The sequence below is a fragment of the Branchiostoma floridae genome, chromosome 15 (genome assembly GCF_000003815.2).
Source record: "Branchiostoma floridae strain S238N-H82 chromosome 15, Bfl_VNyyK, whole genome shotgun sequence".
NCBI classification, from domain to species: Eukaryota; Metazoa; Chordata; class Leptocardii; order Amphioxiformes; family Branchiostomatidae; genus Branchiostoma; species Branchiostoma floridae.
The window spans coordinates 20,004,985-20,018,971 of NC_049993.1; the positions used below are offsets into that span (position 1 = coordinate 20,004,985).

A 13,987-nucleotide genomic window follows, 5' to 3' on the forward strand; every position below is an offset into this window, starting at 1 on the left:
CACTCATCGAGCATGGCTTGTCTGCCAGGTTAGTCTACATGTGCTCCATTCATTTTGTATCAATACAGGGAGATTGCATCATGGGTACGAAGCGACCAGGTGTGCTGATGTTCCTCCTGGTCATCCTTACGGTGTGGGGATCGGCAGAAGCTGACTGCAACTCCTCTTGTTCATCCATCTTCTGCGACTGCAGCAATCAGAGTTTCTCCAGCGTTCCACAGGACCTGCCGACAGACATCATGGCCTTGGAATTGGCACGTAATAATATAACAATCTTAAGTCAGTCTGATTTCTCTCGTTATAGGAGCTTAGAAAGCTTACGTCTTAATGACAATCACATCTCTACCATCAATAGCCAAGCATTTTACTTCTTGACAAATTTGACCATATTATTGCTTAGGGGTAACCAAATAACAACCCTACGAGCTGACATGTTCACAGGGCTGGGGAACTTGCAGGACATTTATCTATCAGAAAATGAGATCAGTGATATTCAGACTGGAACTTTCAGTTCAACCTCGCAACTGAGATACTTGTCATTGCTTAATAACAAGTTAACAAGCCTCAGAGCTGACCTTTTCACAGGGATTGGAAACTTGGCGGTCCTTCACTTAGCCAATAATGAGATCAGTGATATTCAACCCGGAACGTTCAGTTTAACCCCACAACTGAGATACTTGTACCTGTTTGAGAACAAGTTGACAACCCTCAGAGCTGACTTTTTCACAGGGTTGGGGAACTTGCAGCTCCTATCGCTGTTCGGCAATGAGATTAGTGATATTCAGGCTGGGACTTTCAGTTCAACACCAAACCTGACAACCTTGCGGCTGTATAATAACAACATCACCATTTTCCTCTTCAACGAGTTGTCAAGTCAACCAATTTCAGTTCTTCGCCTTGACAATAACCGACTGACGACTCTTTCCTATGCTGAATATGACATACTTTCATCTATCTTTGATGTCAACATTGACAACAACCCATGGCAGTGTGACTGTAGGATGTTTCCTTTTAGGCTGAAGATGACTGGGTATCAATCGTTTGAAAACCATATCAATTGTTCCGAACCTGACCACCTGTATGGGTTGAAGCTTAAAGACATTAATCCTGAAGATCTTTTGTCAGTCTGTGTAGAACCAGCTATTTTAAGATTTCAGATTTCTGATTACACATTGGTACAGGGGAAAACTCTCCATTTGATCTGTGAAGTGTCAGGAATCCCCACACCAGACATCACAGTCATTCTTCCATCTGGACAAAATGCTACTGTTGAGTCAGATGGCAGAGTGACCGTGGAGGTGAATGGGACCATCATTGTAAAAAACGTCACTACAGCAGATTCTGGCCTGTATGTTTGTACTGCGACTAGTCTTGTTGGCTCAACGTTCGCCACACTGGTCGTAGATCTTGTCACTGTGCCTACAGCTGTTTCGAGTCTTGTCCCCAGCTTCCCGCTCTCGGCACTCCTAGGGGCTATCTTTGGTTCCATAGCTGGTGCTCTCCTCTTTGTCGCTGTTGTCTTCATAATCTGGTGCAGAAGAAACAACAATAGTCCTTCCGAACGTCCTGATCGTGCTGTCGTTTTTAACAACACCAACACAACAGCTGTGATCACCATTGGTCAAACAGATCAGATACGGCCCCAAGGTTCCCTGGCCCCTCAACACCGTCCAAAGTCGGCTGCCCCGCTCTCTCATGCGTACGAAACTGTGAAACCTCACCCTGACAATCCTAGACCCAGAAGTGCAGATCCAAGGCTAACTTCCCTAAATGATGCCTACAGAAACACCGACGAGCGCCCACCATTCCCCTTTCCCCGCAGCGCAGATGGAGATGACAGTGCTGACCAGTATCAGTCTCTGAGGAAGACAGATGCTGATCATGAGTCAGCAGATGACTATGAAACCCCGCACGATTACGTGTATGTTACAGAATAAAATATGCATGTTGTTTGTCCAAAATCCAAGAGGTCCTGGGATCAAAACCGCTGATGTTTCCCGATGTTGTGCTCTTGGGAAAGGCAGTTTACACGACTTTCCTCGCTTGACTCAGGTGTAAATGAGTAGATACACCTGGCCGTTAGGGCCGTCCCTTTGATAGGATGTTAAATGAAGGTCCCGTGTTTTGGAGAGACACTTTAAAGAACAAGCCACAATTGAAAATGCGATAGTCATCTGTTATGTCAATCCTTCTCACAAATGTAGGAAAACAAAATAAATAAATAAATGTAGCCACATTCTTGACGTGGAAGACCAAACTTCAACAAAAGATAGAAATATCAATATAAGATGCACTCACTTATGATTTAAAACAATCCAGAGCAAAGGATTCAATGGCAAATTAAAAAATGACGAAGTCAGCATTACGTTAGTATCATCCTTTACATTTCAAGCCAGTCATATATCATAATATATCAGAATATCATACAGCTGAAAGTTAAACTCGATGTAGCAAGTTACACATAGTCTACAAGTATTTGTTTTATTTTGTAGTATCTTATCTTATCTTTATATTATGTAACGTTAGATTATCAACTTCTCACTACATGGTTCTATGCACGAACTGCACTCTATGTACATAAAGACTTGGGTACCTTTTCTTATTTCACCAGTTGACTTTTTATAAAGTAGTAGAGACTGTTTCAGAGGAATGATTAAGTCATAATGAATGAAATGGCAGTTCCAGTATAGTCTACGGACAAATATATCTTTTTTATCGAAATGACGAGAAGGCGGGAAAATATATATGATGAAACAGTCATACTATTAAGTTTTTGTTGTTAAAACATTGTCTCCCAGGAATGGCAGGACTGTGCTTTTAAATATTTGTGTATTGATAATAGCTTTGAATGTGTCCTAATCGGTTTGACATAATGATGTTCAATGTAAATATAAACAATTACATCTTTATCTGATGTGTTTCATGTTTTGTGATATTAAGTTGTCCAATATTACATACAAAATTAAGTTAACAAAATGCCATGCTTTCTCACCATGATTAGATTTTTGCGGTGTGTTACGGATGAATACAATGATTCACTTGTAAAAGATGTGTCTGTCTCTTGATGCTCTGAAGTTAAAAATGTACCTAGAAAATGTAGCCTCTCTTCAAAGCAGAGGCAATGTTATATTGTACTGTGTTACAGAGCTCTTCTATTGTAGCCAAATCATAATTTGAGGCCACAACCATTTCATTGACCATGCTTAGCATATTGAAATGCATGATTGATAGGGATAATTTTAAGTACGAGTATACTACTACTAAAAAGTAGGAACTGCCATGGGAACTTTCATTACGGAAAGACTTCTGTTTTTCTTAGTCACAGACGACGGATGTATATTTTCTCTTACCCCCCTTGGTAAAGCACTTATGATGTCTGCAATGTTGCCATGGAAACAACAGATTACAATCATGTGATAAAATGTTTTATTTCTGTTCAAGGACGTAGTTGAAGGTTTTATTGGCGTCGTAAAGAGGTGAGACTCTTGACATGACCCTTGATGAAAAGCTGAATGATGTTTACTTGTTACGCATGTCCCCAAATGACCTACAGCTTGCACTTATGACCTGAAGTGTACAAATGCGTAATGACCTCATCTCACCTATCCCTTGAACTCTGTGTTGGTGGTAGGGACACCATGGCTTTTAATTCTATCCAACGTCCGCGGCCACGTAGCTGTGACATACAAATCACGCTACAATCAGAAACGCCTGTGAGTTCTAAAGGGTGTCTTTTAATTGAATTTTGCCAATATTTCTGACAAGGTGCAACCGGTTGCAACATGTTTAACTTGTTACCTTTTAGCTGCCCCTGTCCAAGGTGACAATCGATCCTAATTGAAACAAAGACATGATTTTGTTGGAATTCTCTTTTTTAATTTGAATGTTCCGTCTGGCTTTCACCCTGACGGGGTCAACAACTTCAATTTATGATGTGCAACTATGTGTTCAGGGTTTAAAACAACGTTAAAACTATAGTGTATTTATCTCTGATACCTTTTATCTCCCCCACGTGCAACCACTTGAATTAGCGTCTATTACATCATCAGAATGTATGCAGACGCCGTTCTTGACAACAGCTGAAGTGTTTGCCCCATCGGGTCCCAGATAACAAACACCCTTCAGACAATTAACGTGTGTCATACCAGGTGAGCTCCTGCAGGTAAAGGTGATCGCGTCAGAAACGACTTCTAAGTTTCTTTCGGACGCCATATGTCGGTAAGTCTTATTCACTTATTATCAACGGTTGTGTCCCTCCGTCTGTGAATCTTGCGTTTGGGTTACATAGACAGGTGTTAAGTTTATGATGCTAATTTTTGGCCCTGCTATTATGAAGCGCCCCGATATACGGCTGGTGTGCTCTCGTCTCCAAGCCAAGTCCAAAATGATTTGCATTTCAGTTGCATTTCTCATAAGAGCGTACTGACGTCTATCGCAGGTAAATCGTAAGTAAGATTAGACATCAGGGGGTGTCCAGCGACGAAAAAGAGAGATACAATGGATTTTGAACATGGTCAAAATATCTCCATCGCCGTACGACTTTTAATGCCCCCATATACCAGGCCTCGCTACGGCCTTGTTTTACTATGACGGAAAAAATAATAAATTTCAACGACGTTCTGATTATTTGAAGTGATTGTCGCTCATGGCTCCACAATTAAGCGCCAAGTGCGCAATCGTCAAATCCCATTTTTTAACTGGTAGGCTAAACTTTGGCTGGGCAACTTGTCTAGTTTGAACATATCACATACCATCACAAAACGTATGAGTAGCTCCTTGAGCCTTATTTTGTGGTGAATCTTGAGTAAATGAAAAGATATTAAGAAATAGTTAATCAACAAGGTGCCTTTGTGTGCTTCAGACAGAAGAGTTATTACTAGGACAGGTGGACGTCGTCGGCTCCCTGATCCAAAAGACATTCTGCCAGGCTTGAAAGGTAAGTTTACAGAAAAGATTGAGGTAATCAAAGGTTTTTGTGTGTACTCTGCATGGCTTTTTTAAACATATAATTGGAATTAATCTATCAATTTGCTTGTTTTGTCTAAGGTAAGGGATTTGTTCTGCTGTTATCAACAATCTATAAAAAAAAGTAAGCAAATTTTTTTAACTCAACGTCTGTTGATTTTTTTACCTCTGCTTATTTATAAACTGCAGGGACGACTAGACGTGGGTATCATGGGTAAGAAGCTACCAGGTGTGCTGATGTTCCTCCTGGTCATCCTTAAGGTATCAGCAGCGTCTGCAGCTTCCTGCAGCTCGTCTTGTTCATCCAATTCCTGCCACTGTAGCAATCTGGGCCTCACCAGCGTTCCACAGGACCTGTCCACACACATCATTGTCTTTGAATTGGATTTGGGATTTAATCAAATCACAAATTTAAGTCAGTCTGATCTCTCACGTTATAGGAACTTAAGAACTTTAAATCTCAATAATAATCGTATCTCTAACATCAATAGTCAAGCATTTTATGTCTTGTCACTATTGACAACATTACGACTTGACAGTAATAGAATAAGAAGTCTCAGATATGACCTGTTTACAGGATTGGAAACTTGCAGGAACTTAACCTATCCGACAATGAGATCAATGATATTCAGGCTGGAGCTTTCAGTTCAACATCGCAAATAAGATACTTGTATATGCATGAGAACAAGTTGACAATTCTCAGAGCTGACTTTTTTACAGGGCTGGCAAGCATGTCACACCTTACGCTGTACAACAATACTATCAGAAATATTCAGGCTGAAACTTTCAGTCAAACCCCACAGCTGAGAGGCTTGCGTCTGGATTATAACAAGTTAACAAACCTCAGATCTGACATGTTCACAGGGCTGGGGAACTTACAGGAAGTTCACCTGTACAATAATGAGATCAGTTATATTCAGGCTGGGACTTTCAGTTCAACACCACAACTGAAAAAGTTGTACCTGTCTAACAACAACATCACTTCGTTTCCCTTCAACGATTTGTCAACTCACCGACTTGATCTTGAACTTGCCAATAACAGACTGACAACTCTTTCGTCTACTGCATATGACGTGCTTATGTCAATGTCTTATGTCAAGATTTACAACAACCCCTGGCTTTGTGACTGTAGGATGGTGGACTTTAGGTTGAGGATGACTGGATTTTATCCCTTTGAAGATCAGATCAATTGTACCCAACCTGACCACCTTTATGGGCAGAAACTTAAAGACATAAATCCTGAAAATCTTTTTTCTGACTGTGTTGAACCGACAATTGTAAGATTTCAGAGGGCTACCAAAAACACAGTGGTGCAGGGTGAAACACTCCAGTTAGTTTGTGAAGCTTCAGGAATCCCCACGCCAGACATCACAGTCACTCTTCCATCTGGAATGAATGCATCTACGTATATAGATCGGAGGGTGACAGTGAGCAAGAATGGTACCATAACCGTTAGAGACATTACTGCAGCAGACACTGGTCTGTACGTTTGTATTGCAGCAAATTCTGTCGGCGCAACAAATGCCATACTGCATGTAGATGTAACCTATAAAGAGCCGACCATTGTCAGGTTTGAAATGAATAATTGTAACAATTCGATGTTAAAAGGGGAGGCTCTCTGTTTGATCTGCGAAGCTTCAGGAATCCCCACACCAGAAATTACCGTCCTGCTTCCATCGGGATTGAACACAACTGTTGATTCAGATCGGAGGGTGACTGTCAGCAAGAATGGTACTATAACTGTAAGATACATCACTACAGCAGACACTGTCACCCTTCCATCTGGGCTGAATACAACTGCTGAGTCAGGTGGGAGGGTGATTGTGGATTTGGATGGTACTATCATCGTACGTAATGTCACTACATCAGATTCTGGTCTGTACGTTTGCGTTGCAGCTAGTCTTGTTGGCTTCACATTTGCCACACTGGTCGTAGATTTGTCAACAGTTCCCGGGAATAAGACTGTCTCGCCTACCTTCTCCCTACCTGTACTCATTGGTGCTATCTGTGGCTCAGTAGCAGGTACTCTCCTAATTTTCGGCATCATTTTTACAATCTGGTGCAGGAAAAAAAACAATAGTCCTTCCGAACGCCCGGATCAGAGAGTCGTTTTTAACAACACCAATGATACAGCTGTGATCACCAGCGTTCAGGCAGGACCGATGCTGCCCCAAAGTTTCCAATACCCTCAACATTTTTCAGAGTCGGCTGCCTCGCTCCCTGAAGAGTACGAAACTATGGCTCCTCTCCATGGAGGCACTGACGAGCGCCCCCCTCTCCCCATCCCTTCCCGCAGTGCAGATGGCTACCAATCTCTGAGGCAGACAGATACCGAGTCTGCCTATGACTATGAAACCCCGCACGACTACCTGTCTATCATAGAAACCTAGAGAAATAAGCATCAAATGATCGTCACTGATCCATCCTAAACATTGACAAGCTAGATACAGCCACATTTTAAATGCGGAAGACCAAACTTTAACATAAGATAGAAATATCAATATATGATGCACTCGCTTAAGATTTAAAACAATCCAGAACAAAGGGTTCAAGGGCAAATTCCAAAAAATGTCAAAGTCGGCATTACGTTAGTATCATCTTTTACATTTCAGGCCAGTCTGAATATCATACAGCTGAAAACTAAGCTCAATGTAGAAGGTTACACATAGTCAACAAGTATTTGTTCTATTTTGTAGTATCTTAGTATCATTATGTAGACAGATTATTAATTTCTCACCACATGGTTGTATGCACAAACCGCTCCCTATGTACATAAATAACTTTTCTTATGTCACCAGTTGACTTTTATAGAGTAGTAGAGACTGTTTCAGAGGAATATTAATGATCAAGTCATAATGAATGAAATTTGTTATATGGTAGTTCCAGTATTGTCAACGGACACATGTATCTTTTTAACGAAATGACACGAAGGCAAGAAAATATATATGATGAAACAGTCATAATGTTGTTGTTAAATCATTGTGTTGCAGAATTGTGTTTTAAAATATATTTGTGTATTGATAATAGCTTTGAATGTGTCTTAATCGGTTTGACATAATGATGTTCAATGTAAAGATAAACAATTACATCTTTATCTGATGTGTTTTATGTTTTGTGATATTAAGTTGTCCAATATTACATATAAAATTATGTTAACAAAATGCCATGCTTTCTCACCATGATTTAATTTTTGCGGTGTGTTACGGATGAATACAATGATTTACATATAAAAGCTGTATCCGTCTCTTGATGCTCTGAAGTTAAAAATGTGCCTAGAAAATGTAGCCTCTCTTCAAAGCAGGGACGATCTTATATTATATTGTGTTACAGAGCTCTTCTATTGTAGCCAAATCATAATTTGAGGCCACAAACATTTCCTTAACATGCTTAGCACAGTGAAATGCATGTATAATGCATGCATAGGGATAATTTTAAGTACGAGTATACTAACTGTTACTACTAAAGCCACAGACAGTAGGAACTGCCATAGAAGATTTCATTAGGGAAAGACTTCAGTTTTTTCTTAGTCACAGACGACGGATGTATATGTTTCTCTTACCCCCTTGGTAAATCACTTATGATGTCTGCAATGTTGCCATGGAAACAACAGATTACAAACATGTGATAAAATGTTTTATTTCTGTTAAAGGACGTAGTTGAAGGTTTTATTGGCGTCGTAAAGAGGTGAGACTCTTGACAGGACCCTTGATGAAAAGCTGAATGATGTTTACTTTTTACGCATGTCCCCAAATGACCTACAGCTTGCACTTATGACCTGAAGTGTACAAATGCGTAATGATCTCATCTCACCCATCCCTTGAACTCTGTGTTGGTCGTTGGGACACCATGACTTGTAATTCTATCCAACGTCCGCGGCCATGTGACTGTGACATACAAACCATGCTACCATTAGCAACGCATTAGAAAGTTCTAAAGGGTGTCTTTTAATTGATTTTGTTAATGTTTCTGACTAGATAAAACCGGTTTCAACATGTTTTCCTTTTAGCTGCCCCTGTACAAGGAGATTTTTTTTCAATCAATCCCATTAAAAAATACATGATTTTGTTGGAATGCTCTTTACTAATTTGAATGTTCTATCTGGCTTTCACCCTGACGGGGTCAACAACTTCAATTTATGATGTGCAATTGTGTGTTTAGGGAACGTTAAAACTATGGTGTATTTAGCTCTAATACCTTTTATCTCGCCCACGTGCAACCACTTGAATTAGAGTCTATTACATCATAAGTATGTATGCAGATGCCATTCTTGATAACACCTGAAGTGTTTGCCCTATCCGGTCCCAGAGCCATGAAAAACGGCCTTCAGACTACTTAAGGTGTGTCAGACCAAGTGAGCACCTCCAGGTAAAGGTGTCAAGAACGGCTTTTGTGTTTCTTCTGGTCGCCGTATGTCGGTAAGTCGTATTCACCCATGTTGTGTGGCCCTCTCTGTGAATCTTGCGTTTGGGTTACATAGGCAGGTGTTAAGTTTATGATGCTAATTTTTGGCCCTGCTATTATGAAGCGCCCTGATCTACGGCTGGTGTACTCTCGTCTCCAAGTCAACTCCAAAATAATTTGTATTTCAATTGAAGCGACTGTGGCATTTTCTGTGAGATCTTCCCTTATCGTCGGTGCCATTTCGACGAGCTTAGGCCGTATTTGTTATTCTCTAGAGGGTAACTTTATTGTCGAGAGTAATGGACAGGGCTCAGTGATTTATCTCCAATAATCGCCCGATTGTCTAGAATTCCTATAGAGCTCGCAGTCTCTTCTGCCAGTCGCTTATCATGCTGTATAACAGGAGCTATTGGAAAATAGCGCCATCATCATGCTATAGAACTAGTGCTGTTGTAAATAAAAATACAGCTACTTAAAGTTGCAAGTGAGCAATTGACAACTTCTGGTTTAACAATGATCAGATCAATGACCCTGTTTCTATCCTACAGCTGCTCCTTAGCAGAGCAAAAAGTCGTCTTCAGAAAACCTTCCTGTGCTAAAGACAATCTGTCTGGCTTGAGAGAAACGACTACATCAAGAACACAGGTAAACCTTCTGTATGTAAAGCAGGAGACACACTTTTTGTATTCTAAGAACAAACAGTAAGTAAATCCATGCAGATGGATTCATGATGCAGATATTTTTTCCCTTACCTTCCGGCACGGAAATTCTATGAATGTACGAGGGGTGATCAATAATACGTTTTGAGCCTCAACAGAAATAACAGGCACAGCTCGAACTCAGGGGCATAATCATAATCATAAAGTATACATGTCTATCAGCATTCAAATATTTGTAGTCATTACGTTGCAGCCGACACCTGGAAACATTAGGTAGAAGAGAAGGGGAAAACATTATTGGACAATTGGGCTATGACGTGAGGTGTGCGGGTCAACTCGCTCTAGTGCAAGTCAGATATCCACTTCTTTCTAGTTGAAATACGAAAGGAATTCTGGTCAAACATTTTGACAATGTCTTCGTTTCAAGGCATGAAGAACATCATCATCATCACGACCAACACAGCTCTTACCACAGTTCACCCTTATATTTCTCGCCACTTACCTACAAATCTTCACAAGGACGTCGACTAAAATTAATAAAGTAATGGCCACAATGATGTGAAATTTGCTGAATATTGATAAAATTAGTGAGCTTATTGATCACCCCTCTTATCATGACAACCCAACTATTCTGTACCAGTACAGGGAGACCATCATGGGTACGACCCTATCAGGGGTGCTGATGTTCTTTCTGGTCATCCTGGGAACAGCAGAAGCTGACTGCAGCTCGTCTTGTTCATCCAGGTACTGCTTCTGCAGCAGTATGGACCTCACCAGCGTTCCACAGGACCTGCCCACAACCATCACGCGCTTGGATTTGGGACAAAATCGAATCACAACTTTCGATCAGTCTGATTTATCCCGTTATAGGAGCTTAGAATATTTGAGTCTTTATAAAAATAGCATAACTACCATCAATAGCCAAGCATTTTATTTCATGTCAAAGTTGACAGAATTGCCAATTTCGTATAAACAAATAGAAAATCTCACAGCTGACATGTTTATAGGGCTGGAAAAATTGCAGGGCCTTTACTTACACAATAATGAGATCAGTTATATTCAGGCTGGAACGTTCAAGCCAACACCACAAGTCACATTCTTGAACCTTGAGAATAACAAGTTAACACATCTCCGGCCTGACATGTTCACAGGGCTGGGGAACTTGCAGATCATTTTCTTGGGCGATAATGAGATCATTGATATTCAGGCTGGAACTTTCAATTCAACATTTCATTTTATTTTATCTGACCCTTACCATATGACGTTTTCTCATGACATCAATGAAAAGCGACATGCAGGCCGATTCGAGCTCCTCATCGATAAACAAAGGTTCAAAGAAAGAAAGAAACAAACACCAAAACTGGATTTCTTGAGGCTGTCAAACAACAACATCACAACGTTTCCCTTCAGTGATTTGTCAACTCTTTCAATGTATCGTCTTTACCTTGACAATAACAAACTTAAGATTCTTCCGTCCACTGCATATGACATACTTTCATCAATCTCTGATGTCAAGATTGGTAACAACCCCTGGCAGTGTGACTGTAGGATGCTTTCATTTAGGGAGAAGATGACAGGGTCTCGTTCATTTGAAAACCAAATCAGTTGTTCCGAACCTAGAAATTTCCACTCGCAAAATCTCATAGACTTGAATCCTAAGGACCTGATTTCTTCCTGTGTAAAACCAACAATCGTAAGGTTCGAGAAGACTTTAGGAGATGATAACTTTCTGATACCAGGGGAGACTCTCCGCTTGGTCTGTGAGGCTTCGGGAATACCCACACCAGACATCACAGTCACCCTCCCATCTGGACTGAACGCAACTGTTGAGTCAGATGGTAGAGTGACTGTGGGTGTAAATGGTACCATCACCATAACAGATGTTACTGCAGCAGATGCTGGTCCGTACGTCTGTATCGCAGTAAATCATGTAGGCTCCACATTTGACGTCTTCTCTGTCGTTGACCGCGAGTCGTCTCCAACTTTCTCCCTCCCCATGTTCGTTGTCTGTGTGAGCGGTGCAGCAGCCGGCACCCTTCTCATTGTTGCCGCCATCCTCACCATCTGGTGCAAGACTTGCGGTAAGGCTCGTTCTGTGGGCCCGGACACAAGCGTTGTTTCTAACAACACCCATCCCCCATCCACGCCCCGTTCTGTGGGCCCGGACACTAGTGTTGTTTATAACAACACCCATCCCCCATCCACGGATCGTTCTGTGGGCCCGAACACTAGCGTTAATTTTAACAACACCGATCCCCCATCCACAGACACTAGCGTTGTTTATAACAACCCCGATCCCCCATCCATGATTATCATAGGTCGTGGTGCAAGGATCGCGTGGGCCCATCATATGTAATTGGCTAAAGGGAACTCCTTGAATTAAAAAAAAAGCATCAACTATTGACCACTTGTTTTGTCCCTAACATTTTCAGGCTATTCATTAGACGTTATTAAATCATGGAGTCGCCTGGCGTAACTGAACGGTGTTTGGCTCGGAAACCAGAGGTTCGGGTTTTAAATCCTGCCATGATACCTATGTTGTGCCTCTGTTTCTGCTTGAAAGTTAGGCCTAGGAAAAAAAAATGTTGTGTTTCCTGTGTCAGTCCTGAAAAAATTAGGGTCGGTAGGTAGGGATTATCTTCTTTTTTCTTGTATTTTTTTTAGGCTGGCCAAAACTCTAGCGAGATGTATTACAATACAGTTGAACAAAGTAAATTGAAATGCATGATGACACTTGTCTTTCAATGTCAAGCTTTAATTTTGTGCATGATAGGTACATTTATCCTTCATTAGATGGGACAAGCAGTGTTTTACTTCAATAGGGAGCAGGCTAAATAAAAATTCTAAGTGTGACTCCACTGCCCACCCCAAAAAAGAGTCTAGGGTCGGCAGGTTTTTTTAGGGTAGGTAGGGAAACAGGAAACACAACATTTTTTTCCTAGGCCTTACTAGATTAAATCCCCGTGACACCTCAGACCAGTGACCTAAACGTGAACATTGATCTGATCACGATCCAGAAGAGTATCTAAATAAATCTAATCCAAACATCAAAATCTCAGACTACATTTAACACTAAGCCTTTAGAAAAGATACACCATAGTGATTTTGACTTCGACTTTAAGATCAGTCATTTAACCTGTAAGACTATTAGTATGGCTATGAAGTAGCCGTTTTGCAATCTTTATTGGTTATAGACTTAGGTAGGTGATAGTCAAAGATCCTTAAAATTCAATAATGACACAGAAGATTGTAAAGAGGGCAAATAGCCATGTATCAATACACAAATAGCTATGCATAGCTGTGCTTTTCAGTTGAATGTGCTATAGGGAGAATTACGTTAGTTGACATGCTCGTTTGATTATTTGTACATACAGTTATATAGTTCTGTTTGCATATTTGCATACAAATGAATAACAATTGTACAACAGGTAGATTGAACAAAATTTGTCTGATGGTACAATGGATTGAATGTATTGTGCTGCTCTCTATGGAACACCTCATTTTGCATAACAAACTCTAGATCTACTTATGTGACTAACAAGTATTTTGGCCCTTCTCACAATTGCAAGTGCACCATGTTGCACAAAGATGACGCTTTGCCACAATATATGTTTATGATTTATATATACTTTGCATGTTCATGTATTCATATATTCATGTATTGATTGATATATTCATGTAAAAGTACAATGTTAGCTACAATCTTTTGTACATCTTATTTGTCAAATTATAGAAAGAACTTCCTTTTCAAAAAGTGTATTGTGTCAAGAGTCTAACACAGAACATGTACATTTTGAAGTGTTGTATCAACAATAAAATAAGAGACAAATTATCTGAGATGTTGTAAAATTATTTATCGCCTTATTCATTCTTATTTATGACTTATATAGTCTGCTAACATTGCAGTGTAGAAGCTTAGTAAATTATAGTAAACAATATTGATTAAAGTCTAAAGACGCCCC

General features: G+C 40.4%; 1 protein-coding gene across 1 annotated transcript; it reads left to right on the top strand.

Annotated features, from left to right (window-relative positions):
- The first annotated feature begins 5,928 nt into the window (after window positions 1-5,928).
- LOC118432098 (fibroblast growth factor receptor-like 1) lies at window positions 5,929-7,791 on the top strand. The gene has a single exon (XM_035843618.1). It carries the CDS (start codon window positions 6,045-6,047, stop codon window positions 7,353-7,355), a length of 1,311 nt encoding a protein of 436 aa, XP_035699511.1. The 5' UTR covers window positions 5,929-6,044; the 3' UTR covers window positions 7,356-7,791.
- The last annotated feature ends 6,196 nt before the right edge of the window (window positions 7,792-13,987 follow it).

What these genes read in the sequence shown, in the direction of transcription:
- LOC118432098 (XM_035843618.1), top strand. Translation starts at nt 6,045, where the DNA reads ATGTCAATGTCTTATGTCAAGATTTACAACAACCCCTGGCTTTGTGAC.